Source organism: Pinus tabuliformis, chromosome 1_2 (genome assembly GCF_031772625.1).
Source record: "Pinus tabuliformis cultivar Carrire ecotype Pingquan chromosome 1_2, CPIR1, whole genome shotgun sequence".
Classification (NCBI taxonomy): domain Eukaryota; kingdom Viridiplantae; phylum Streptophyta; class Pinopsida; order Pinales; family Pinaceae; genus Pinus; species Pinus tabuliformis.
In genome coordinates, this window is record NC_142298.1 from 19727437 (window position 1) to 19754628 (window position 27192).

General features: G+C 39.4%; 2 protein-coding genes across 2 annotated transcripts; both read left to right on the plus strand.

The window, feature by feature from the left end:
* Nucleotides 1–200: 200 nt before the first annotated feature.
* LOC149204112 (uncharacterized) lies at nt 201–9044 on the plus strand. The gene is made up of 3 exons (XM_089397045.1): nt 201–760; nt 842–3435; nt 9004–9044. The coding sequence occupies exons 1-3, from the start codon at nt 201–203 to the stop codon at nt 9042–9044; spliced, it is 3195 nt and encodes a 1064-aa protein (XP_089253171.1).
* Nucleotides 9045–9265: 221 nt separating this feature from the next.
* Nucleotides 9266–15016, plus strand: LOC149204113 (uncharacterized). The gene is made up of 2 exons (XM_089397046.1): nt 9266–10648; nt 10808–15016. The coding sequence occupies exons 1-2, from the start codon at nt 9266–9268 to the stop codon at nt 15014–15016; spliced, it is 5592 nt and encodes a 1863-aa protein (XP_089253172.1).
* Nucleotides 15017–27192: the final 12176 nt, after the last annotated feature.

A 27192-nucleotide genomic window follows, 5' to 3' on the forward strand; every position in this document is an offset into this window, starting at 1 on the left:
TATCCTAGGTGATCTGGGTATACCGATCAGAATTATCAATATTTATGGGCCAAACCAGAATCGTCTCCCCTTCTGGCAAGATTTTCTCAATGGGGGCCATATTACTCAGAATACTGTAATGGGGGGGGGATTTCAATTTCTCATTAGGAGCTGGAGAGTCCTGGGGTTATAACGCCCAATGTGACCCCATTGCGGAACAAATGCAATTGCTCTTAGACTCAAACCATATTGTGGACATCCCCATGAACAAGAAGCTACCTACCTGGCACAATCAGCGCACTGGTGAGGCTGCTCTGGGGCGGCGTCTGGATAGGTTTATGATGCATCAGGAATCCATTCAGATATGCCCCCTTTACAGACAATGGGTGGGCTCAGGGGGGCTATCTGACCACCATCCGATTCTTCTACAGATCAGTCAGCATAACTCGAAGCCGCGGTCCCCCTTTAAATTTTTTGCCGGGTATCTCAAAGAACCGGATTATATCAAGATGGTCTCGGACTTCTGGGCAGCTCAGCCCCCTCTGCGGGAACAGAGAAAAGCTTCTGATTTTTGTGAGAGACTCAGAAATCTCAAAGGCTTAACCGAGCACTGGGCGAAATCAAAGAGGCACAGAGATGAGCAGACACTGCAAGATACCGAAGCACAGATAGCCTCTTTGACTGATGAGAAGGGGACGGGTTATCTCTCGGAAGCCTCCAAAACTCTTCTAAAACAAATGCTTGAGCAAAAAGCAAAAATACTACAAGAAAAGGAGGAGCAGTGGAGACTTAAAAGCAGAGCCATTTGGCTCAAAGAAGGGGACTGTAATACTAAATTCTTTCATAACATGGCTAATGGCAGAAAGGCTTCAAATACCATATGGAGGCTTCCAAAGGAATCAGGCGGTTGGGCTTCCACACACCAGCAACTGGCAGGCTTAGGGGTTTCACATTTCAAGAGGCTCTTCATGGCTCCGAATGATATTAACCTTCCAGACATCATTAGAGTTGCAGAAAAGTTCCCTCGGTTCGTTGGACAGGATGATATTGAAGACCTTACCAATCCTGTCTCTGCACAGGAACTTGAAAGTACACTTAAATGGTTCAAGAGAGACAAGAGCCCGGGACCGGATGGCTGGCCTGTCGAATTCTACCTGGCCTTCTATGAACTTCTGGGAGAGGATCTTTTAGCAGTTGTTGAGGAGAGCCGGATCTCGGGGCACATCCACCCTCCTATGAACCAGACCTTCATTGCCTTGATACCCAAATCCGATGACCCCACATCCTTCAATGATTTTCGCCCTATATCCCTCTGTAACTGCCTCTACAAAATCATTGCTAATCGCATTAAGCCGATTCTCTCCTCCCATATATCTGCAGAACAATTTGCATTTCTTCAAAATCGCCATATTCAAGAAGCTATTGGTACTGCCCAGGAAACATTACATTCCATTAAGTTGAAGAACCTAAAAGGTGTTTCCTTAAAAATTGACCTCTCAAAGGCATTTGATAAGGTTAACTGGCTATATCTGAAAATGGTTCTTACCCATCTGGGCTTTCCTCATATGTTTATTAATTGGATCATGGGATGTGTATCCTCTGTCTCGTTTGCCATTCTCATAAATGGAGCAGCCTCTGATCGCTTCTACATCAACAGAGGTATCCGGCAAGGATGCCCACTCTCCCCACTACTCTTTCTTATTGTTATGGAGGGCCTGAGTAGGCTTATTGCGGATGCAAAACGGAATGGGGAGCTGTGCGGCCTCAAGATTACTGATCAATTCTCCATAACACACTTATTATTCGTTGATGACATTCTTATCTTCCTCAATGGCAGCATCAGAGATAGCACTGCTCTATATCACATTCTCCTTCTCTTCTGTAAAGCTACGGGCATGGAGATTAACAGGGACAAGTCCACCAGATCTTTGACGAGATGTACACAACAGGAAACTCAATTGGCTGAACAATTCTTCCCATATCTGGAAAATAACCTACTGGAAGGTATTAAATATCTTGGTTTCAGATTAAGGCCGGATGGATATAAAACTGACCACTGGGCATGGCTGGTTAACAAAATTGAAAAAAGGATTACATGCTGGCACCACCGTTTTCTATCAAAAGCAGGCAGATTACAGTTGATCAAATCAGTACTGGAGGCCACACCTGTTTATTGGATGTCCCTCACATGGATTCCAAAGGGCATCTTACAAAAAATACAACATCTCTGCTACAGATTCCTGTGGAATGGAAATAAAAAGGGTAAGGTATTTGCTTGGACAAGATGGTCCCTTGTATCCATGCCTAAGAAATGGGGTGGATGGGGACTTAAATCCCTCTCTGAATTTGCTCAAGCCTTAACAGCAAAACAGGGCTGGTCTCTCCTTAAGATGGATAGTTTATGGGCTGAAGTTATACATTATAAATACATCTGGCCATCCAACATCATTGATTGGCTCCGCAGACCTTCATGGAACCATCAGAGTGTTTCTGCTATATGGAGAGCTACCCTAAAAGCAATGCCTCTCATCAAGGATAATCTATTATGGAAAATAGGTAATGGTACACAAGTTCGTATTGGGCTTGACCCTTGGCCTGGGTCTGGGAACGCTCATCTCTTGCCGGACGACCTTATCCGTCACCTCAACAATAGGGGCATCAAACATCTGGCACAGGTTGGTGATCCACACAGATCCACCATTTTCACTCAGGCATGGGTAACGGATCAACAGTGGCATCTGACTGACGAATGGACTGATATTTGGCAAAGATACATACAGGCACTCACGGAATCTCATATTAAGCTACATGAGCTGGATGACGAACTTATATGGGCACCGGCCAAATCTGGTTCTTATGCACCTAAGTTGGGCTACATAAAGCTCATTGAAGACAGAGAGCCTGAAACTCTCATAAACTGGTGGTCGGATATCTGGCAGCTTCAAGCTCAGCCTAGGACCAGACTCTTAATGTGGAATATTTTGGCAAATAAAATACCTACTGGGGACAATCTTAAAAAAAGAGCTTTTGCTGGTCCGAACTGGTGTGTTCTTTGCAGAAAGGCGGAGGAATCTACATCTCATCTCTTTCTCACTTGCGAGACCACTATTGCGATCTGGCAGCAGGTCACTCAGACCCTCAATATCCCCACTGCCTGGCATGCTAATGATATACAAGCTGCCTGGACGCATTGGTGGACCGCCGTGTCCGCGGAAAAGGCTAGAAATCTACCTCTAGTTGTGTCCTGGTATATTTGGATCAACCGCAACAATATCATCTTCGAGCAGGGCAGGGTCAACTGGCAGCTCCTTCCGCCTTCTATCTGCGCAGCCTACTCAGAAATCCCTTTTGTTTCAAAACCAAATCCACCTAGACATATCACGCCCGAAATCATCAACAGGGACATGCCTTGGGCCTACTTTGATGGGGCCGCATCGGATCTTGGTTGTGGAGGGGGTATACTTTTTCATGTCACTGATACACATTATTTCCACCTGAGACTGGGACTCGGGCGGGGTACCAATAATCATGCTGAGCTTATTACACTGAGACATCTTCTATTTTTTGCACTATCTAAAAATTATCGACAAATACAAATATTTGGGGACTCAAAGATAGTGATTGACTGGGCAAATAATAAATCCGTCTGTCATACTTATTCTTTGAAACATATCTTGGAAGAAATTGTTTTTTTTAAAACACATTTTGACCGGATCACTGTTTCTCATATCTACAGGGAAAGAAATTCAACTGCTGACCGGCTCTCGAAAGAAGCGGCGGATCGGCCTTTAGGTGATTGGATGATCGAAGAATACAGTCCAGATGGGATGCACAGGTTTTATCATCGTCCATACATTGATGGTCTCCAACAGGGGGGCAGCCTCCCCATCTGAAGATTTTTGATATACAGAAATTTTTTGTACATAATCGGCATTGCCTGACCGTTACTATTATTTTTGTTTTAGTACATGACCGGAGGTTATACACCTCACTATTTACATCTTTACTGAACTCTAAGTTTTTTTTCTGTTTATACTGTATGGATACAGCCCCATCGTATCCAAAGAGACACCTACTGGTTAGAATTTTTGTAACATCTCAGAACTGTGGTCAATGCCACACTTACGCATATGCCTTGGCATCAACAACATGTAATCTCTATTATTTACTCCTTAATAGAAATTACGAACTCTATTTTCCCCGGAAAAAATGGATGTTTTTTTTATATAATGTTATTTTGAAAAAAAAATGTTTTTTTTCAACAAATGTTTGTGTAGTATATTTTTTTTGGTTTTTTAATATGGTAATTTTGATGTTTGACGAGATGCAAGTACCAAAAAATAGTTGGCTGCACGGAAATTGGTAAAAAATTAAAAAAAAAAATATGATTTTTTTTATATGATGTTATTTTGATGAAAATTGTGGTTTTTGATTAAATGTTTGCGTTGTGTATTTTTTAGCTTTTTTAATATGGCATTTTCGATGTTTGAGAACATGGAAGTAATAAAAACTGGTTGTTGGGATGAAAATTGGGAAAAAAAATGATATTGGTGGTGGAGCTCATGGTGGTCAGGCAGTCAGAGGTAAAAATGGTGTTGCGTAGACTTTGAGTTGGAGGGGACCCTGACCTCGACGTGTAGCATTTTGGGCGTTATCGCAAAATCGTTTTGTATTTTTTTTTGGTTTATGTTTTTTTTCAAAGGGTTGTTGGTTTAAATGATGTTTTAAAAAGAGGAAAGATTTGATTTTTCAACAGTGAGTCATTTTTTAAATTGTTGTTAAATCTTTGTGAATGATGTTTTGTAGCATTTTAAATCTGATTATTTGCATGTTTGATAGGATGGATTTTTTTTTTTTTTTCATGATTTTATCTTTAGCAATGTGACGTACAATCTTTGGTATGGTTTTAAGAAAGTTGTTGATTTTCCGATGGATCTAAGTATTTGGGAGTTTTTTTTCCATTTGAGATTCTTATGCTTTTATCTCGTTGGCTTCCTCTATTGGTGCTCATAAAATTTCAGTTGGTTTGTAAAGAATGGAATATTTTATTGGAAAAATCAATTTTTCTTGCTTCTTGCAATGGATATAGTGACAAAGAATTTGGATTTATTTCTTTTCCAACTTGTATGGAAGGTACCTGCTTTGTTGGATATTACCTTAACGACAAAGGACATGTTTTTAGGTTGGTTTTTCCTTTCTAGACTCTGGGTACAAAATTCAATGTACAGTTGGATCGATGGTTTTATTCACTAGGCGTGGAGGATCTTTGCATTCAAAGAATTATTTCATAATAAACCATTTTATAAAGACCTATAGAAATCTTGGGAGTGTGACTGTTGGAGAGTAAGGATTCTTCGCTTTGTTAGATAAATTTAGTTCGCGAAGATGTGATTGGGTTGTGCTTAAACTTGTGTGCAAAAACATGGAATCACATTTTTTTATTTGCACGAGTGTGGACATTGTTTGGAGAATAACGAAACCCCATTTTGGTGGTGTTATGGCGCTAAAGGAGGTTGTCCTGCACAAAGGAAAGTTATTCTGGTTGTATTTAGACAAAGATTATGAAGACTACCCTTTCTATGGATACACTATCTATTGGTTGGATGTTATAAGAAACCAAGGGGGTTTTTCATTTGTTCCTATCCCTGACATATGATGTATGGAATTAGGATTGCACAAGAACCAAATTGTTTGTCTTGTGAACAATGGTTCAATGTCTGTTTGGTCACTTGAAGAGGTTGAAAATTTCGAGTTTGGGTGAGTTTCAATTGAACGAAGCTTAGATTATTTTGAAGATGAGTGGGGGTTCAATTGGAGATTTCTTGATATTATGTCAATGGATATAAATAGTAAATTCCCAGGCTACGTACCTTTTCATGTAGTTTAAGGAAAAGTACTTATGTTGGGTTTTATGGAAGTGCAACTAAAATTGTATGATATGTTGACTCGATTATGAAAACAGGAAATTATGTTTGCTCTCTCGTTGTCAGAAAGATCTGGGTTTCGTGTCGAGTCGGTTGAAGGTTTAAATGATGTTATTGAAAATGGAAATGTTTGTTCGTTTTCTCCAAATACATATTCAATTGGGGATATTCCACTAGTGCCTCTAGATAACCTCATTTAGCATTTGAGGCTTCATGGAGTTTTTCTATGGGATTGTTGCATCTGTCATGTTTGTTTAATTATGGAGATGTTTTTGAGGTGATTGACATACAAATTTGGAGTGCTTGGTCGAAACATATCCAATGAAATTTACGTAATTTTTGTTGTACATTAGTTGTTGGTCTACAATTTTGAAGGTCAGAGAATGCAGTGAAATGTATTTTTTTTGCAATGCATTTGTGGATTGTATGGAGTCTTTTGCTATATGTAATGTATTTATATTATGAATTTTCATTATTTTATTTGTGGTGTATCTTGGTTATGTAGAATTTAAAAGTAAAATTTCTGATTGCAGCAAATGTCTGTACAATTGTGAAGCAAAAGAAGGAAACAAGTATCGGTGACAAATTTACCAAACTTTTTTTTTTAATTTGTATGTGTGTGAATTTTGTTTCCTGATGGGAGAATGTGTAACTAGATGAACAATGAACAAGTACAAATCATGAGGACACAACAAAAAAATCAAACAACTCATAACTCCAAGAGCATACATTTGTACATTATTTTAACATCCCCCTCTCAATGTAGAAATTGTTTTTGTATAGTGCCTCACTACTTTTGTAGATACTTGAAATTGAGGAGCAAGCAAGTGAGCAGGAGCTTATGGGCTAGAAGCAGAGTGGTTTGTCAGTTATTTAGCGGTGTTTATGGAAAAGCATGTAATTCACAAATGGTATAATGAATCAGACGATAATAAAGCCAAAGTGGTAACTCTAAGCTAAATGTGTTTTATATTTAAAAATATAACTTTACTAAAAAGAAATAGATAATTGAATACAAAGAAGTAACAAGGGATGTTATGGGCCAGGTTGAAGGCTGCAGAACTATGGATAAATGTTAAAAGAAAATAGAGGTCTGAGAGACACATTTATTAATGTGAATACTTACAGGTGGACCACACTTATTGGAGGGGTCTAACTATTCTTTTCGGCTCTTGATGTCTCTATTTCTAGTGTAGAGAGGGGGCAGTGCGCGTGTTGATGAAGTTATATCTTCTTTTACCTATGATGGTGCCTTGAGGCATTTGAAGGAAGGCTTTGTTAGCCTTGCATTTTCAGGAGGATGGATATATGTTGTTAGCATATTCACCTTGGGGGATGGGAAGCAGAAAGTTCTACAAAGCAGCATGAAGTTGCTTCTATGCCCCAGAACTGTGCTCATAGAAACAGCTTGTGCGAGGAGAAGTGTAACCCCTTCAAGAGTGGAAGACAAACTTGTGGGAAGAATGAGTATTGGAGCATCAAAGCTTCCATGCACGGAATTCCCTGTCCGAGTTGGAAGAAAGTAAAAGGGGTCAGAAGACGTTGGAGATTGTAGGGTCGAAGGTCAGGTGGGATAGCACCAAAGAATGTCTCAAATAAGAAAAGTTATTGGAATGAATCAAGGGTGCAGGTCTGGGGGCTTTTGGAATCTCTTATGCAGATCCATGGTCAAGGAAAGTAGCTTCTCATGGTGGATGTAGAGCTCAGACATGTTTCTAGGGTAGGCATGAGCGGTTTCATATTTTGCATTCGGCACGGGAGGGAAGAAATCCCTTTTTCAATTCATGGTGAAGGCAGAGAGCCAATTGGATGTGCCTAAAAGAGTAGCGGTGTGGATTTATAGCGTATATTTGGTGTAGCTTGTGGCTCCCCCGAGAGGTCAACCCTACAAGTGGCAAATGCTAGTTGGTTGGCGTGACAGTCGAGGGTTGACGTTCGTTAGAAAAGGATGGTACATGTGGTGAATGGAGGTTGTTTGGTGTGATGTTTGAGGGTGGTTGTTGGTCAGAAAGGATGGTATGCATGGTGAATGTTGGTTGGTTGGTGTGACAGGAAAGTGTTGTCCTTGGTTAGAAAATGAGGGTAGGTGTGGTGATGCCTGGTTAGTTGTTGGGGTGGAAAGCCTGTTGGTTTGTCAAAAATGGGGCAGTTGTGAAGTCAGGCTATAAAGTTGAGATCAGAGGTAGGAGGTTAGGACAGGTGGGGAGGAATAACGGGGCGAGGAGAGAGTTGAACCCGAGTATGCCTACGAAGGTCGAAGGTTGATACAGGTGGAGAGGAATAGTCGGGGGAGGAGAGAGTTGACCCCGATTATGTTGACAGAGCTCAAAGGTAGGGATGGGTGGGGAGGAATAGCGGGGGGAGGAGAGAGTTGACCTTGACTACGTCGACGAAGGTCGGAGGTTGGCACAGGTGGGGAGGAATAGTCACAGTAGAGAATTGACCTAGACTATGTCAATGAAGGTTAGAGGTTGGGACGGGTCGCGAGGAATAGCAGGGGGAGGAGAGATTTGACCTCGATTATGCTGAAGGAGGTCATAAGGGGGGAGGGGTGGGGAGGAATGGTGGGATAGGGGAGGAGAGAGTCAACCTTGACTATGGGATGGTGCCATGGTGTAGGGTAGTCTGAGCAGAAGGAAGATTGTAGAAATGAAAAAAAAAAAAAATGTGGGTCCCGTTGGGATGCTAGGTGTTGGAAGTGGAAGTTTCCAAGTAGATACACCCCTTTGGTGTGGATGGGTGGGCTTGGGAACATGGCATTTTGAATGTTCAATGAGGAGACAACAATGTAAATTTGTAATTTAATCCATTGGATGTTATTTGTGTTCATCTGTTATTTTTCAGATCCAACAACAATGTGCTTATGTTATTTTATGTGTTGTGTATCTGTGGATTCTATAGATTCATTCCTTATTAGTTATAAGAGACTGTAAAAGTGGTGGTTTTGTGTGTGTTGCAGTAATAGAGATGTTTTATCTCTCTCTCTCTCTCTCTCCCTCTCTATGTATATATATATATATATATATATATATATATAATATGGGAGGCTAATTGTAAGTATTCAAAGTTTATTTAGTATTGAAATTTATTTCTTTTGTAGAGCGAGAACGGCAGGAGGCGACGGTGAGAGTTTCGAACTAGGGTTCACGGGTTTGCAGGCCGGTCAGAGCCGACGGTGTCAGGGCTAGGCCCCTGTGACGAGGGACGGAAGCCGTAGACAGGGTTTCGACCTCTCTGTCCGCAGCGACTCTTATCCCAGGTATTTCTTTAGAAAACCACGTTTTAAATCTAGTTGATTAATACTGAACGGGATGGACGAGACTGGGGGGGGGGGTGCAAACCCCTCCTTCAGAAATGTAGTGATGGGGGAAACCAGTGCAGAAGGAAACCTCAATGGAAACAAGGAAAACATAGCCCCGGTAATGGGTAATATCTGGCAAAAGAGGATGAAAGGTAAATGCCTTCCTCGAGCTCAGAAAAAACCTAGGTTTATCATACCCTTTAATAAACTGGAGGAATACAATAGCTATATGAAGGACCATGCATTAATCTGCAAATTTATTGGCTATTGGCCTTCAGAAAAGGAGCTGAACAGATGGATAGAACTACGATGGAAACCCCGAGGCCATATAGATCTGAAACTAGGAGCGAAGGGTTTCTTTACGGCCGTATTCACGAATCTGGAAGATAAGAACAGAATTTTTGAGGAAGGGCCGTACTTCCTGAATAATGCAGGTCTGTTTATGAAACACTGGGAGGAGCGGTATAACCCTGAAAAAGAAAAGTTAATGGATGCTCCGGTATGGGTTAGGCTGTTTGGGTTACCGGATGAGTTCTGGGACCCGGAAATCTTGGAAGGTATTGGAAACTCAATAGGTAGTTTCGTGAAGACTGCTGAGGCCACAAGAAGAGGGAAGTACAATGCCTTTGCTAGAATTTGTGTCTTCATGAACTTAGCTGAACCTCTCCCGGAAAATATTGACCTGGAATACCATGATGAAGTCTGGACGCAAGCGCTCGACTATGAACACATTCCCTTCCGTTGTCGGAAATGTCATGAATATGGCCACTTATTTAGGAACTGTCCATTGAACAAAGAGGAAGGAGAGAGGCCAGGAAAAGATAGAGCAGCAGATAGAGAGGAAGGCTTTCAACAAGTCTTTAGAAAGAAGCGACCAAATAAAGAAAACCTGAAACCCAAAACGCAAGAAACCCCCAGCACTATCAAGAGCCAAAATAAGTTCCAGGTATTGCAAGATAATGCGGAAGGGTTCGAAGTAAATCTGAATGACGATGAAGAGCCAGAAAACTCGCCAATGGAGGTTGCCCGAGAAGAGAAAGAGAAAACAGAAAGTACATACAAACCAAACAAGGAACAAACAGAGGATAAAGAGACAGAGGAAACAATGGAGTCGCACATGGAAGTTGAAAACCAAATGGAAAATGAGGCTGAAGAGGAAACGTTAATGAAGAGACTGATACAGGAGTGGAAGTATTTGGATAGCAGATTTATACCGGAGAAACAAAAACAGTTGTTCAAAGAGGCCTTCCAGAAATACAAGGAACGGAAGGAGGAAAACATGGAGAAACAAATTGCAGAGACTGGGGAACAGCAGACAGAAATACAGGAAATGGGAAATTTGGGCAAAAGCAGCAGGAAAAGAGGCCGGAGAACGCTAAATGAAACTATACAATCAGTGGGTGAAACACTGATCAACTCTGGTAAAGTGATACCTCTGTCAGAGGTATTTTTCCCCGCCCTCCAAAAGTTTTAAATGATTGTTGTTAGTTGGAATATTAGGGGCCTACACAGTAAGGGGAAGCAAAGATATTTGAGAGATAAACTCAAAAAAGAAAAACCCAGCATTATAATACTGCAAGAGACTAAAATTGAGACAAACCAGTTAGAAGAAATAATTGAGAGAAACCGATTGAATTACAAAGTCATGGGACAGGATGCCATAGGCGCGGCTGGAGGATTAGCAATATTGTGGAACCCAAATGAGGTACTTCTGGAAAAATGGACTAGCATGCATGGAATCTTAACCGGGATGGGAAGGATAGTGGGGACCAAGGAAACAGTAGCCGTCACAGGGGTATATGGACCCACAAACCCTGCTGCAAAAGAAAGCTTTATCAACAGTCTAAAAGCGACCCGACAACTTTTTTCTGGACAACCTTGGATCATTGGAGGAGATTTTAATCTCATCCGATCCCTGGACGAGAAAAAAGGGGGTGTCCGAAGGCTGGATCAATTTATGAATAAGTTCAATGAACTTATAGAAGATCTACGAGTAGTGGACATGAAAACCATTAATGGAATCTATACATGGAATAACCGAAGAGGAGGTAAGAATCAAATTGCTACAAAACTAGATAGATTTTTAATATCTGAAGATATCCTGAACAGAGATATCTTTGTCGAAGCCAAGATTATCCCCTCTTTGGGCTCAGATCACTGGCCAATCCGATTGGAAGTAGACATTAAAAAGATTCAGGGTAAGAGACCATTTCGTTTCGAAGCATTCTGGTTAAGGGATCCTAACTTCATCAAAAAGGCAGAGGAATGGTGGAACCAAAGCCGTGTGCAGGGTAGAGGAAGGATGCATACGTTTCATCTAAAGCTGAAAGACTTGAAGATAAAGATTAAGAAGTGGAACAAAGAAGAATTTGGCAATATCATAGAAGACAAACAAAAACTGGAAAAGGAAATGGAGGATATCCAACAGAAAATAATTGTGGAAGGCAGGACTGAGGAGAGCATCGCCACAGAAGGGGCCCTACTGGGCAAAATGGAGGAAAGAAGAAAGCAAGAGGAAATCCTATGGAGGCAGAAATCTAGAGTTAAGTGGCTGTGCGAAGGGGAAAGAAACACAAAGTTTTTTCATCAGGCAATGGTTAAGCACAGACAAGGGAATAGAATTCTCTCCATTAAAAGGAATAATGGTACAAGGGTTGTCGAACAAAAGGAAATCGAGCAAACTTTAGTCGAGCATCATAGAGGAATTCTCTCCGAACCCCAAGTAGATAGAGAGAGAGCTATACAGGAAATCTGCACTGCTATTCCCAGACTCGTTACGGAAGATCAGAACAAAGCCTTAATGAGGATGGTTACCTTAGAGGAACTGGAGGAGACAGTGAAATCAATGCGGAAAGGTACAGCGCCAGGCCCGGACGGCTTCACAGTCGATTTCTACCAAGCTGGCTGGCATTTTCTAGGGAAGGAAATTCTAGAGTTGGTAGAAGAATCAAGGGTGCAACAGAAGGTTTGGCCAGCTCTTAACTCAACCTTCTTTACTCTAATTCCTAAGGGTGAAAACATGGAGGATGCTAATGGCTTTAGACCAATAGCTCTCTGTAATGTAATATATAAGATCATAACTTCTCTTATTGCCAGACGATTAAAACCCTTGCTAGGAAGCTTAATATCGGCGGAGCAAACTGGTTTTGTGGAGGGGAGACAGATCTTGGATGGTTTAGTTGTCTCTCAAGAAGTCATCCACTCCCTCAAAGATAAAAAACAGAAAGGAATGATGATTAAGCTTGATTTATCCAAAGCCTATGATAGGCTAAACTGGAGATATCTTGAGAGAGTGCTCGCATGCTTCGGCTTCCACAAGCGATGGATCACTTGGATCCATAATCTCATCTCGTCTCCAAACTTTTCAATTTTAGTCAATGGAAACCCATCGAATACGTTTAATGCCTCCAGAGGTATTCGTCAAGGGGATCCACTGTCTCCTTTCCTGTTCATTGTGGCAGCAGAGGGTCTAGGAAGGTATATTACTAAGGAAAAAGTAGCTAACAGATTAAAAGGCCTTCGCTTATGGGGAGACAGACTCCCCCTCACGCATCAACAATTTGTTGACGATATAATGCTATTTGGGGAGCCAACTGTTAGGGAAGTCAGACATCTGAAGAAAATCCTTGACCTGTTTGCTGAAGCTTCGGGACTAGAAATTAACAGGGAGAAATCATGTGTTTTTATCTTCAACACGGTGGATCAAGTGAAGACTCATCTCATCAGAATTCTTGGCTTCAAAAAGGGTGAACTCCCTACCAAGTATTTGGGGAACATGTTAGACTTCACGACAAAAAGATTGAAAAACTGGCAAGGAATCTTAGACAGAATGAGGAAAAAAGTCTCGAGCTGGGCTTTCAGGGTCCTGAATATTGCGGGCAGAATTGTTTTAGCAAAAGCGGTATTACAGGCTATACCTATTTACCCCCTTTCAATAATGGCGGCCCCGAAAGGAGTTTATGGGAAGATAAGAGAAATCATAAGAAATTTCATTTGGCGAGGGTCGGAGGAAAAAAAGAAATGGGCCCTGGTGGCCTGGAATCAAATTACAGAGAGAAAAGAGAAAGGTGGATTGGGATTAAAAGACCCAGAACTGCTCAATCAAACCCTGGGAGCTAAACTCTGGTGGAGGTGGGTACAAGGGGGAAACGACCTCTGGAAATCAATATGGAGAACAAAATATCGAATGTCAGACTCTCAGATAGATATTCTAAGGAAAGAGGAAATGCCTCGCGGATCTGCGGTGTGGGAGCTGGCCAGCCAGAATAGAGACATTGTTAAGCAACATGCTTTCTGGGAAATCAGAGGAGGCAATGAGGCTCACTTCTGGGATGACAAATGGCAGCAAAGGGAAAGATTGACAAATATTCAGAGCCTTCAATCAATTAGGGATAATATTGAGGGGAATAGATCAAGTGTCAAGGATTATTGGAAACCTGTCACCATGAATGACTGTTGGAGATCATGGCAGGATCCCACAGAGTGGGATCATAGCCTCAATCCAGACCTTCAGACAGCTTTCAAAAAGGAAATGGATTCACGGAAAATCAGGGTAAGAGAAGGAAAAGATATACTACGCTGGGGTAACACCATGAAAGGACTTTTCTCAGTAAAGGAAGCCTACTATCTCGTAAATCCCCTCAATATCAATGATGGACATCAGGGATGGAGGAAAATTTGGGACCTAAACTGGTGGCCCAAAGTAACCATTTTTGCTTGGATCGCTTTGAAAAATAAAATTCTTACTTGGGACTGCATCCGGAAACGGGGATTCTTGGGACCATCGCGCTGCTACCTGTGTAACAAACAAGAAGAAAGTAGAGATCATATCATGATTCAATGCCCGTTTGTCAAACATCTATGGTCTTGTGTCAAACATACCTTTAATAAACATGGGGTGGAGATTAGCGATTTCAACGAACTGGTTCTTCATTGGAAAGAGGAAACATTCAAATGCAGAGTCATACAGAGAGCTTGGAATCTTGCTTCAGGTTTTGTAATATGGTTGGTATGGAAGGAACGTAACGCCAGAATCTTTAAAAGCATTAATAAAGAGCCGGAGAAAATTTGGGACCGGGTGATAGAGGCTCTTCGAGAAACCATTCTAGTAGAGAGATGGCAGGATGATGATTGGAAAGCAGATTTAGAAGAACAGGAAATTTTACGCAGACTAAATCTGAAATTGGAAATGGTGCAGCACCAATTCAGAAAAGGGCAGAACATGCAGACTAAAAGCCCAGACAAGTTCATTTATCCCAGGGATCAATTCGTCAAGCTAAATTTCGACGGGGCCTCTAAGGGTAATCCTGGAGATGCAGGGTTTGGGGGTATATTCCGTGACAGTAGCAAACAAGTAAGATGGATATATGCCGACTGGGGAGGCAATATGACTAACAATGAGGCAGAATTCTGGGCCCTCCATACTGGATTGAGTATAGCTATCAGAAATGGGTACTCTAACTTGGAAATTTCGGGGGATTCCCAAATTGCCATTGAAATGGTTAAGAAGCTCAGGAATGGCAAAGGATGGGACAAGGTGACTAAGAGCTGGCGCACAGCAGGTATCGTTCAGGAGATAGAGGGTATGATCAAAAGAATAGATTACTGCATCTTCAATCATGTCCGAAGAAATGGTAACCAACCCGCCGACTGGCTGGCCAACTGGGGCAGCAAAGGACAACAGAGCAAGATTGATAGCCAATGGAGGAATTCGGCGGCTAACAGGGACTGGAAAGATCTAAACACGCTCATTAAGGCCGATCATGATAGCGCCATCGGGGACTACACTCAGATTAATGAAGGACATCAGTAAACGGCAGAGACACGATCGAACTACAGCTGAGGTTCGATTGCTGAAGGTGACGGTGTTATCGGGGAACACACTTCAATTAATGCAAGATAGGACCAATTGGCAAAGTTATGATCGAACCATGACCAAAGCTCGATTACCTCAGGTGCTAAGTGGCATACCAATACACACAATGATGAAGCAAGATGTGAAAAAAGGTACAGTGGCGGCAGAGGGGATGAGCACCAAGGCATACGCATTCGAGGCGGTCATTAAGACGCATTGGATGAACGGAGAAATTAACGAGGTGCCCGGACACATAGAAGCAAATATGAGTATAGATGGAACGTTTGGAGGCAGTGGAGTACGGGATCCAGATAGAGCGAGGCCAAGAACCCAAATCTGGACACCATTATATATTCACCACAGTAGAAACAGGCAAATTATAGAGAACGGGAGTCAGGGAAACAACCACCGTTACGGGATAATTCGGAATTGCCTGCAGAGTCTCCATCGGAGACAGTCGAAGAAAGGAAGTATTCGAAGAAGAAGGAGCGGCGAAGTTGTAAGAGAGATGGAGCCCCGTCCGAGAGGCCGTGAAGCAAGGGAGCGGAAAGAAATTAAGGCAGAATTGGGGGAAGAACGGGATCCCCCAATCACAATTTGGGATACAGAGGATGACTCAGACGGAAATGACGAAGGTGGCTCTGGAAGAAGACCCAAGGAAACACAAAGGAGGAGTTATCAGGGCAGTAAGCCCCAAACGGAGATGAAACCGCCCAGGCAGCCAGTTTCTGAGGAAAGACGCTCGGGGCTCCGGAAGAGGGGCCGACCACCGAGCAGCGGACAAAGCAGAACGAAGAAGGAGGAGGGAGACTGTGGAAAGACCGAGTTTGAGGTTGGTGAAAACTCGGGCCGACGGCAGCAACGACAAACAAAGCAGAAAAGGACTGTCATGCACCAGATTCGAACGGCAGAAAGGGCGTTTCAGAACAATGCAGACCCTGATATTCGCAAAATTATGCAATTTTTGGAGGAGGAGGCCATCCAAGAACAATCAGCAGACGAAATGGAGGAGTGGGCTTCAATCCTCCATGACCCGGGACATACTCGTGGGCGCATGTCCCTGTTTAAACAATCCCTCCATATGTATTGGGTTATGAAAGGCCTGATGGCGAAGGCCTTGGAACAGGTAGCCAAAGAAATGGCGGATCTCCTCCAGAAAAAACCAGAGATGAGCAGGGAGCTAGCCCATATTCGCAGAACCCAGTCACAACAAGAGGAGAAACTGGACGAGATACTCTGCCTACTGAAGGGCGAGCGTCAAGACCCGGTCCAGGAAGATGGTGTGGAGCACCCCGCGCAAGGAGACGACCGCCCGGTGGACGCGGCAAATGCTTGAAGACAGATATGTTTAGATTGATTACTGATGGTCCCGATTTTGTTTATAGCGTTTTAAATGAATAGTAGATGTAATAACATAGTTCTGAATAGGGTTTACTGTAAATTTCAAAACTGTTATGCTATGCTGGCTACTTTGGTTAGGCGGAGAGCCTATTACTTCTGGGGTGGAATGAAAAATTATAGATGGGTTTACCCGGTTTCCCCTTGAGGGCGGGCATCTATGGTTTGAACGATGTATCTTTTGTTAAAAAATTTTCAGAAATAGAATGAGTACTACCGGAGCTTACAAAAAAAAAAAAATTATTTCTTTTGTAAGGTGTCTTTGCCTAACATATATACTTGTTGAGCATGTGGAATGGGAAATAAGATTGAAAAGAGAAATTAAAATTGAGTTGAAATTTGGTGTAGAAATGTCAACTGAAGGAACAAACAAGCGTGGTTCAAAAAGAGCTTGGTCACTTGGTTCACATGAGAGAGTGAATGAATATCATCAGCAATGGTATCGCAAAACAAGTATGCAGTAAATGCACGTAGAAGAGTCACATACTAGGAAAAGAAAAGAGCATTGATAATTCATCAACATGATGGAGTGGACAATGGTACATATAGGAATATCAATAGTATGATGGGAATAAGATTTTCTTGAAATTATTCCTTTGCATGGATGTTGAACATGTTGAGATTTGTTTGGCGAAATGAAATTTTCTTACCATTGTGTTTTTTTTCCAACGTTGTGTTTGCAAAGAAAGTGGTTGTGTAGGTGAGAATGATGGTTCCTTTGTGGAAAATGGAAGAAATGGAATATTGGAACAGGGGCACATTCATGGGAGTGAGTGGTTTGCAGCATCGGGTTTTATTGGTGGTAACAATATGATGGGTGAGACTGCGGGGAATTAGGGTCAATCTTCTGCCAATGTACGGTCGGCCATTCGTTCCAACAATTGTATGGTGAATATCACGATTCCTTCAGATTTTCTGCATGCTCGGTCTCTTGGAAGAGAACAAGTGCCTCAAGTATTTTTTGTTTTGATAGGATTTTTACATCTGAATGGAATATATTAATTGTTCTATGTTTTGTTTTATTTCATTGGTTTGTTCAAAATAATGTTGGAGACACAAAGGTCGAAGGAAAAGAGAGTTTGTACGTTTGCTGAGTTGGGTTTCAGTCATCTGATATGTTTGTTGATAGTACTATGTTTGTTGGGATGGTTAAAAATTTGCGACAATGATTTGGGAATGTAGGAAGAAGCGTGTCTAGAAGCAAGTGTGTATACAATGTTTCTATTCATAGAGATTCTATGGAGAGTCCCTCTCGTTGGATAGGACAGGTTGTGCAAGTGGATTTATTTTTGTGGGATTTGTGCATTTGTATATGTGTTTGGCAATTGTTACAATCATATTTTAATCGTTTTTTTTTTGTTGCAAAGAAATGTTGGAGTTACAGTAGTCAAGAAGTAAATTCAAAAACAAGGAAACCTTTGTTGGATCTCCAAGTTGAGTTGGGTTGGCGCATAGGGCCGAAAAATGTATGCGGTTTGTCTCTAAAAGTTATTAAGTCATCATTTTTTATATGTTTCATTTTGGCATTATGATTTTAACTTTATGCAAGCATAATGAACTGAACTACAACCAAAATAGAAGAATGCATTCCCATGAATTTATGGAAAGAAATGTTCAATTGAATGCTCAAACCCGAGAGGTTGTATCAGATCATCCTCAATCTCAGTTGGTGTTTCACAGAGAGACTGGCATTGGTTGTCATCATTTTAGCAGAGAGATGATTGAGGTGCATAAAAAGTTCTATTGTAGGATATATAACTTGTTTGTTGTGGAAATGTTTTAGGTTTGTAATGAAACATATCTTGGTATACAGGTTGTGAGATGGCATGAAGAGCCCATATGTGAAAGATGTAAGAGTGAGAGGGGTGATCACAGTTTCTCTCAGTCTAATAACATGGATCTTGGTGAGCAGCTTGAGGTCCTAGGAGTTTTGACGTATGTTGAAGAAATTCTAAGCACGAGTGAATCCAATAAATATCTTTGATTAGTGGGCATACAATTAGTTTTCCACAAGAAATATATTTGATTGTAAGGAATCTTCCACGACATGTAGAGCGACTTATTTTTTGATTATAAGGAGACACGGTGTTGAGTCCAAGTATTATGAATGTTATGTGAAGAGGCAACTTGTGTTAGATGCATCGGTATACAAAATTAAGATGGATAAATATTACAGGGATGTTGAAATTGATATGGATTTTGTGGCTACTCTACTAGAACAACTCACTGATGTGTTTAGTAGGTTGCATGAAATGATGACCATTTGAATGTCCAGAATGTTGACCTTCTCACTATGTGGTGAGCAAATGTTGATTGTCAAGTAGTTTCTCGACATGAAGTGTTGAAATATATTTCAAAATATGCTTCGAAGGAAGAAAGGAGGTCTGAAATTTATCATGAGATGTTGACAAGGGTTGCAAGTGTGAGTGAATTTGACTCTCCTGCGTTGTCTGCGTATAGGAGGTTTCTTCCAAAGACACTTGTTGAGTGAGACATTGGTGTGCAGGAAACATGACATATGTTGCTAAAGTTGCCTCTTGTTTTGTGCAGTCGTAAATTTGTTTCTTTGAATGTTGGCAAGAAAGTGTTGCACAGGCTATCATCGTAGTCTAATGAAATTTCATGTGAGAACAATTTTATCGAGTTATATCAAAATCGCCCCTTTTCCTGGAGCATTTGTGTCTGATAGAAATAGCGAGATCATGGAGCTATGATGCAAAGTGAAGGTGGGGGGCATGGAAACTGTGTAATGTGCATGTTATTGCTCATGTCTGGCCAAGTTTCTATGATATTCCAAATGAGGGTTTAGAAGAGTTCGAAACATTTTGTTGGAGTGAGATTCTTTTGTATAAGTTGTTTCGCGACATTGGTTCAAATACAAGAAATTTAAGGGACATTATCATTGAGAATTGGAGGATTCTTACGTATCACGTGTGGCATGTTGATTGAGGACCTTTTCCATATGAGGGTAATGAAGAGGATGTTGAGGCCCTTGTTCATGAAGATAATGTCAACAAAGATTCTAAAGAGTGGCAATTTCTTTCCCGGATTGTGTTATGAAACTAGCTCACAAAAATATAGGAAAGATAGATCAACGACTTAGAAATCAACCTCTTTGAGGGGGAAACATCCTTTACATTACACAAATGAAAAAATATTGGATGATACAAATGACAATACCTCCTTTCTATATATAGGATTCTAAGTGGTCCCAATATAATCAGAGCCTACATAAGAATAATATTGTAGGGGCACAACAATAACAATAGTGGGCTTTTATGGGGCACAATAATAACAAAATGGGGGCTACATGGGCACAACAATAAAATAAGGGGGTTGCACTAATAACAATAAGGGGTTACACTAGAATATAGGGACCTAACATGCCCCTCTCCTTCAAAAATTGTTGTCCTCAATGCTTGAGTAGTTCTAGATGCTTCTATATAAAATTCTTGTCCTCCCATGTGAAATCTTCAGTCGGTAAGTTCTTCCACTTGATAAGATACTATGAAGATGATCGATTTCGTAGATGTTGGGTTCTAGCTCCGTGACTACTTTGGGTTCCAATATGATTTTTCCTTCCTCATAAAGTTCCGACAATATTGTTTGAACCAGGAGCTTGTCACCTATAACCTTCTTTAAGCATGAAACATGGAGAGCTGGGGGCACTCGGGAAGATGCAGGAAGCTCTAATATGTATGCCATAGTACTAATCTTTTGCAACGCCTTGTAAGGACCATAGTACTTTGGTGATAATTTATTATCCTTCTTATATTTCTTGAGGGACATTTGTTTGTATGTTTGTAGCCGTAGAAATACCCAGTCGCCTACATCAAAACTTATTTTGTTCTGATATTGATCTACTGTTTTTTCATTCTATTATGTGCCGAAGTGAGGTTATCCTGTAAGATTTGGAGAACTTGTTGTTGTTGAGGGTCTACCTTAACACCTTCATGAGATACAATATGACCCAAATATTCCACCTCTTGTACTCCAAACAAACATTTGGAGGTTTTTTCATATAATTGTTTCTCCTCCAATAGTCTGAGCACTCTATCAACATGTTGAACATGATCCTTACAAGACTTGTTGTAGATTAGTACATCATCAAAAAATACTAACACAAATTTTCTAAGGAAGGGTTTGAAAATGGAATTCATCTAACCTTGAAATGTAGAAGGTGCATTCGTAAGGCCAAAAGACATGACCAAAATTTCATAATGGCCCTCATGAGTTCTAAATGTTGTTTTTGGAATGTCTTCAGTCTTCATTATGATTTGATGATATCCTGCATGAAGGTCCAACTTGTTGAAGTAAATTTCTCCATGCAATTCATCCAACAATTCACTAATGATAGGAATGGGAAATTTATCTTTAATAGTGAGCTTGTCAAGCTCCTTATAATCCAGAAACATGTGCCATGATCCATCCTTCTTGTGCACCAATACTACTGGAGCAAAGAAAGAACTTTGACTAGGTTGAATTATACCAACCTCTAACATTTATGCAACCATATGTTCAATTTCACACTTTTTTGCATAGGAATATTTGTAAGGCCTGATGTTTGGAGGAACACTTCCTTGAATCAAATAAATAACATGATAATGATCACAAATAGGTGGGAGGCCTTTGGGAGTCTCAAATACCTTGTAATGATTGTCCAAGGCTTTTTGGAGATATGGAGAAATAGATGATTTCGATGTGGGAACCTCTAGTGAACATAATTGTGCAATTACGCCACATTGTTCTTTCTTTAGAAGATGTGTCATGTCATTACAGTTGATTATCTGTCTCGGTTTCCCTGCGATACCCCTTAATCCAACTTCCTTTCCTTCTGAAAAAATTTCAAGAAAAATTCTTGAAAATTAAAAGTTATCATACCCAAAGATTGTAGCCATTGGACTCTTAGTATAACATCAGCACCACCCATTGGAATGGAAAGCATTGGACTATTCAAAACACATTCTCACATGGATAGCTTGATATTATGGCACTTTCCATAGAAATTTATGGTTCTTCCATATGAAACCATCACTTGACACTCTGGAGTTGGATATAGGAAGCAATTCAATTCCTTCACTATCTTAAAATGAATAAAATTATGTGTACTGCCTGAATCAATCAACACTATTACATTTTTCTTATTGATATGTCCTTCTATCGTGATAGTTTGAGGAGTGGTTATTCCGGCCAATGCATAACAAGATATGGTCAGGTTCATTTCTTCTTTCTCTAGGCTTTGTTCATAGTATGTATCCTCTTCTTTTGATTTTTCTTGTTCCTTTTCTTCTTCCTCTTAACAATCTATGTAAAATAATTTCTTGTCAACACACTTATGACCTTTAGTGTATTTTCTATCACAACTGTAACAAAACCCTTTTTCTCTTTTTTCTTCCAATTGTTGTGGTGTCAACCTTGTAGGTTGTGGAAGGCTAGGGGAAACAACACTTCCATCTTTATAGTTGTGATTGGTAGGCTTCCTTGTTGCCATAATTTTTCTTTCAATTTTTCTTGCCAACCTGAATGCCTTCTCCAATGAATCAGGTTCCCAAATGTGAACCTCATGTTGGATGTTATCATTTAATTTCCTATGAACACATCAATCCTATGCTCCTCTGTAATATATTTTACCCTTATATTCAATTTTTGGAAGTCCTCAATGTGCTCCACCATTGAACCTTTTTGTTTGAGATTTATCAATTGGCTAAAAAAAGTGTTGCTTTTTGTATCCTCATAATGTGCTATCATTTCTTCTGTAAAAATTGCCCAAGTGACAATTTGTTTACGAGAGCAAAGCCATTGATACCATACAAACTGATTGGGTTCCAAATATAAAGTTACAATGCGTACCTTTTGTGTGTTTTGCACATTATGGAGATAAAAATATTGCTCCATCTGTAGTATCCATGTTATGGGATCCTTGCCATCAAACTTCCTCATATAGATCTTTGGAATGTGGTGGTTTTTATTCCAACGTTAGAGTCTATGAAATCATGATTAACATTTCTATTGTTCTCATAATGAGTTTTCTATATTACCTTTTTGCCATTAGGAAGCCTTTCTTGTAGCAACTTTGTCAAACCTTCCTTCAAACCTCCCACATATTTCTTCAAATATTTAATTTTTCATTCTTTGAATCATGCTTAACATTTCTTTTGTTCTCATTATGAGTTTTCTCTACTACCTTTTCGCCATTAGGAATCCTTTCTTGTAGTAACTTTGTCAAACCTTCCTTCCAACCTTCCATGTCTTTCTTCCAATCTTCAATGTTGTCTTTCATACCATCCATCTTATCTTCCACGTCTTCCTTTAAACCATCCATCTTAGCTTCTGTTACTTTTTGTGAGAGTGAAATTTGTTGCACTTGGTCTCGTAATTTTGATATATCATGTTGCATTTCTTCCTCTTCTTCATGATTCATGTTAGTGCTTTCAGGTTTCTTACTAGGTGTTTCCATTTTCTTTGTTCGGGGCATCAATTAATGATAATTATGCTTCACTATGCCCTTTGAATTCCTTCAAACTAATTTTTCAAACCAAACTTATGCAAAATTTAAAAAAAAAAAAAAAAACTACACACCTTTTTTCATTTTGTGGGAGCTTGATATTGAATCTTATGTATCTCTGAAATTTTGAATCTTCAAGGTTTGAAATTGCGAACTGTGTTATCCCTCTGAGTCCTCTTTCTAATGCCACTAGTATGATCAAAATTGGATTATCCAAGAAGGAGTTATGCCCAATCTCCCAAGATGACCTTATTATATACTTTTTTTTAGTAGAGCGAACTTGTATGAAGTGCCACGTGTCACTGTTTCTACCTTTGGACCTGAAAATGATATACAGAGAAGTATAGTTTGTCATCATTTTGTAAATTCTTATGAAATTTTAATTTAATGTTCAGAGAGAATGTTATGACAATTTTCCCAAGGTCACGTGTTTGGGATGTAATTTGGGAGCCTGCAAAAACCCTGCATTTCTTGGACCATATCCCAAAAAATATAGCGAAAAAAGATCTAAAATTTGGGCCTGATCTTCATCAAGATTTTAGTTCAAATGGGTTTTAATTTCAGAGTCTATTACTGCGTAGAAAAACAATTATAGTGAAAATTCCACGATGACCTATTTGAGATGGGATTCTGGACCTTCGAAAAACCCTAACTTCCTCAAATCATATCTCCAAAAATATAGTGAGACAAGATCTGAAATTTGTACCCAAGGTTTAGAACGATTTCTACTCAAATGGGTTTTTTTTTAGCTTCTGAAACTTCTTAGCAAAAATTCCACGATGACCTGTTTGGAGCAACGAAACCCTAGAATCCAAAGTTCTGATACCAAATGTTATGAAACCAGCTCACAAAAAGATAGCAAAGATATATCAACGACTTAGAAATCAGCCTCTTCGAGGGGTAAACCTCCTTTACATTACATAAATGAATGAATATTCAATGATACAAATGACAATACCTCATTTCTATATATAGGAGTCTAAGTGGTCGCAATATAATCAGAGCCTACATAACAATAATATTGTAGGGGCACAACAATAACAATAGTGGGCTTCTATAGGGAACAATAATAACAACATGAGGACTACATGGGCACAACAATACAATAAGGGGGTTTCACTAATAAAAATAAGGGGCTACACTAGTAGTATAGGGACCTAACAAATTGTTCCTCCAAACAGTGTAACAATTTCTGACCTTGACAATCCTGGGAGAAGGAATTGCGATATTGATTATAATTGGTATGAAATAATTGTTCGAGATGAAATTATGGAAAAAACTATCGATTTTATAAAATATGGTTAGTCAATGGGTGTTGTTAATGGCGAGTCAATCGGGGAGACAGTAGTTGCACATTCTCCTTTTTCAGAGAAACAACGAGCTACTTTTGAGATCATTATGCGCCACTTTGTTGATGCTGAAATGAATGATGTGTTGAGAATGATTATTCAAGGTATAGCTGGAACGGGGAAGTCTTCTCCTATTTAGTGTATTTGTCATGCTCTTTCTACTACTACAATGGGTGGTAGGAGTCCATTGTTGTTTCTCGCACCCACTAGCATCGTTGCTTTCAATATACATGGAAAGACAATACACTCAACTTTAAAAATTCCCATAAAAGATATGAAATCGTTGAGTGGGCAAGCCCTAGCAATGTTTCAAGAAGAAATGAGGCACATTCATTATGTTCTAATTAATTAGATGAGCTTTATAGGTCTGAGGATTTTTGTACAAATAGATGCAAGTTTGCAAGAAGCCTTTCCTGAGAAGGACACTCTTTTTGGTGGTAGGTTGATGATTCTTAAGGGTGACCTAGGGTAGTTGCCTCCTATTAAGGATAAACCTTTATATGCAGGGAGAAAAATAGGGAAGGTGTTGTGGGAAAGCTTCAATATTGTTGTCACTTTGGATAAAATCTTCAAGCAAGAGGGAGATGATCCTAGACAAGCATCTTTTTGAAAAAAATTAACGAATATCAGAAATGTTGAACCTACTCTGCATGATTGAGATCTTCTCATGTCAGATGTTGACAGTTTCCTGCATACATAGGAAAAGAGTTTGTTTGATTATTCGGTTCACTCATTTGCAACGAATAATTTGGTGAACCTGCACAATCATATGATGCTCAAATCATTGAATAACCCAATTGTGAGGTGTGTCATAAAGCGGACAAGAAGACCATAAATAATTGATAGTGACGGTGATGTTTTGGATCATCAGGTTTTGTTATGTCATGGAGAGCGTGTCATGGTCACATGTAATTTGTGAGTTGAAGTTGAGCTCGTAAATGTTTCACTTGGATATGTTGAGGATATCTACTATATGCCTAGTTCAAAGCCACGTGAACTTCCACTATTTTCTATGGTTATTTCTTAGAAGTACACATGCGTTCCATTTTATATAAATTGTCCAATCATTGTTCCAATAACACTAGTTGTTAGAGGGAATTTGAAACAGATGCCTTTAAGAATGGCTTGTTGACATTTATAGCTATATCAAGAGTGAAGTCGTTAGATGGTCTCCGAGTTTCACCACCTTTTTCTTTCCAACTTTTTGCTAAAATGAAAAATAGTGCATATGTGACACTTAGCAAGAAAGAGGAGGAGTTGTTAAAGAGAATATAACTCTAGAAAATTGATTTTGTTTAATAACAAAATTGTGAAAAAAATATTGTTGCATGTTCTGCCAAGAAAAGAATTGCTTGTAAAGAAGTTTTACTGAGAAGCAGATGAAATAGGCGCATTTTTGTTTCAATATCAGGGTTGACAATAAAAAATATATCTATTCAGACAATACATATATGTCTTGTTTAATTATAATGTTCTAAAAAAGTATTGTTGCGAGGATTGCAAGAAAATATACAGATTATCATTATATACAGGCAGAGCTAGACATGAATAAGGTTAAGAAAGGAGTAGGAAATACATTAACCAAGAAAATAATTTTAAGGCAAGAAATGTATATGATATCTAAATAGGCATTGAACTCATGGTTTTAAAAGCTTCCACTGCAAAAAAAATTTGAGGAATGAAAATGAAAATGTTGTTTAAAAGATATATTTCCATGTGATGAGAGGAAAAAAAGTACTTGAAAATAAGCTATGGTGAAAACATAAATGATTAAGTGCATTGTAGTTTAAAAAGAGGGTTGACTATGAAATAGATATACAATCACAGAACATAAAACAAATTTCTTTGACATAAATAAACATGCAGCGAGGTATGTTGACAAGTGTGGAGCAGAGTATTGTTTTATTGAGGCATATATACACATTAATAAAGTTAAAGGTTGGCTAGAAAAATTTCTTATAAAGAGATACAAGTCATGAGAGAAAATGAATGTGGTGGGTCGGTCTGCATTGAAGAGTTTTGTTGTACAAAAAGGTGTAATTTCACAAAATCCATGTTGAAACACTAACATTCTTCTAAAAATATTTTCATGTACTAGCACGAAAAAATATAATGTGAAAGGAGACTATCTTGTGAACATGAGCACTTTACTGCACTGTAGTTAGAATACCACGATTGAGTGCAATTTGTTTTCACATGGGAAAAAAAATAGATTGCCATATCCTAAGGAGTCTTTAAGAGAATGTGGAAATATTGTGCCATACATAGACATGAATATAGTTAAGCATTGAGCATGATATACATCCATTTAAAAATGAAAGAGATTGTAGGGAATGAATCCCAAAGGTCAATACACATACAACTGGTAGTTTTGTTTTTGAGAAAAACTTACACTTTAGAAATTGGTTGCAAGTTTCTTTCAGGAAGAAAACAAGGTGTATCATATGCGAAAAAAACTTGTGGAGAACATTATGCCAATATTTAACGAGAGATAAATATCAGTAAACTTGATAAATGAAGAGCAAGAACATGCATTAAAAAATGAAAGTGATCATGCAAACAAGATGCATTCAATTCATTGTGTTCATTGTGTTCATTGTATTCATCTTCAACAAGCTTTAACTTCAAAAAATATTTTTGAAAATAAAAGTCTTGGACATCATGAGCATATAGACCCATACTCCAATGTAAGAGGTCATATAGATAGCATAGAATAAAAGGAAAATTTGTTCAATAGTCTGTAATAATAAAATATGTAAGATTTATATGCAAGAAAACATAAATCCATCTCTGGAATTTGAATCCTTGCTGAGAGGATTTTGTCAAGGCGAATCTAGCAGGATGTTAGCTTTCTCCACCTCACCCAATTGTCATTTGTCTAT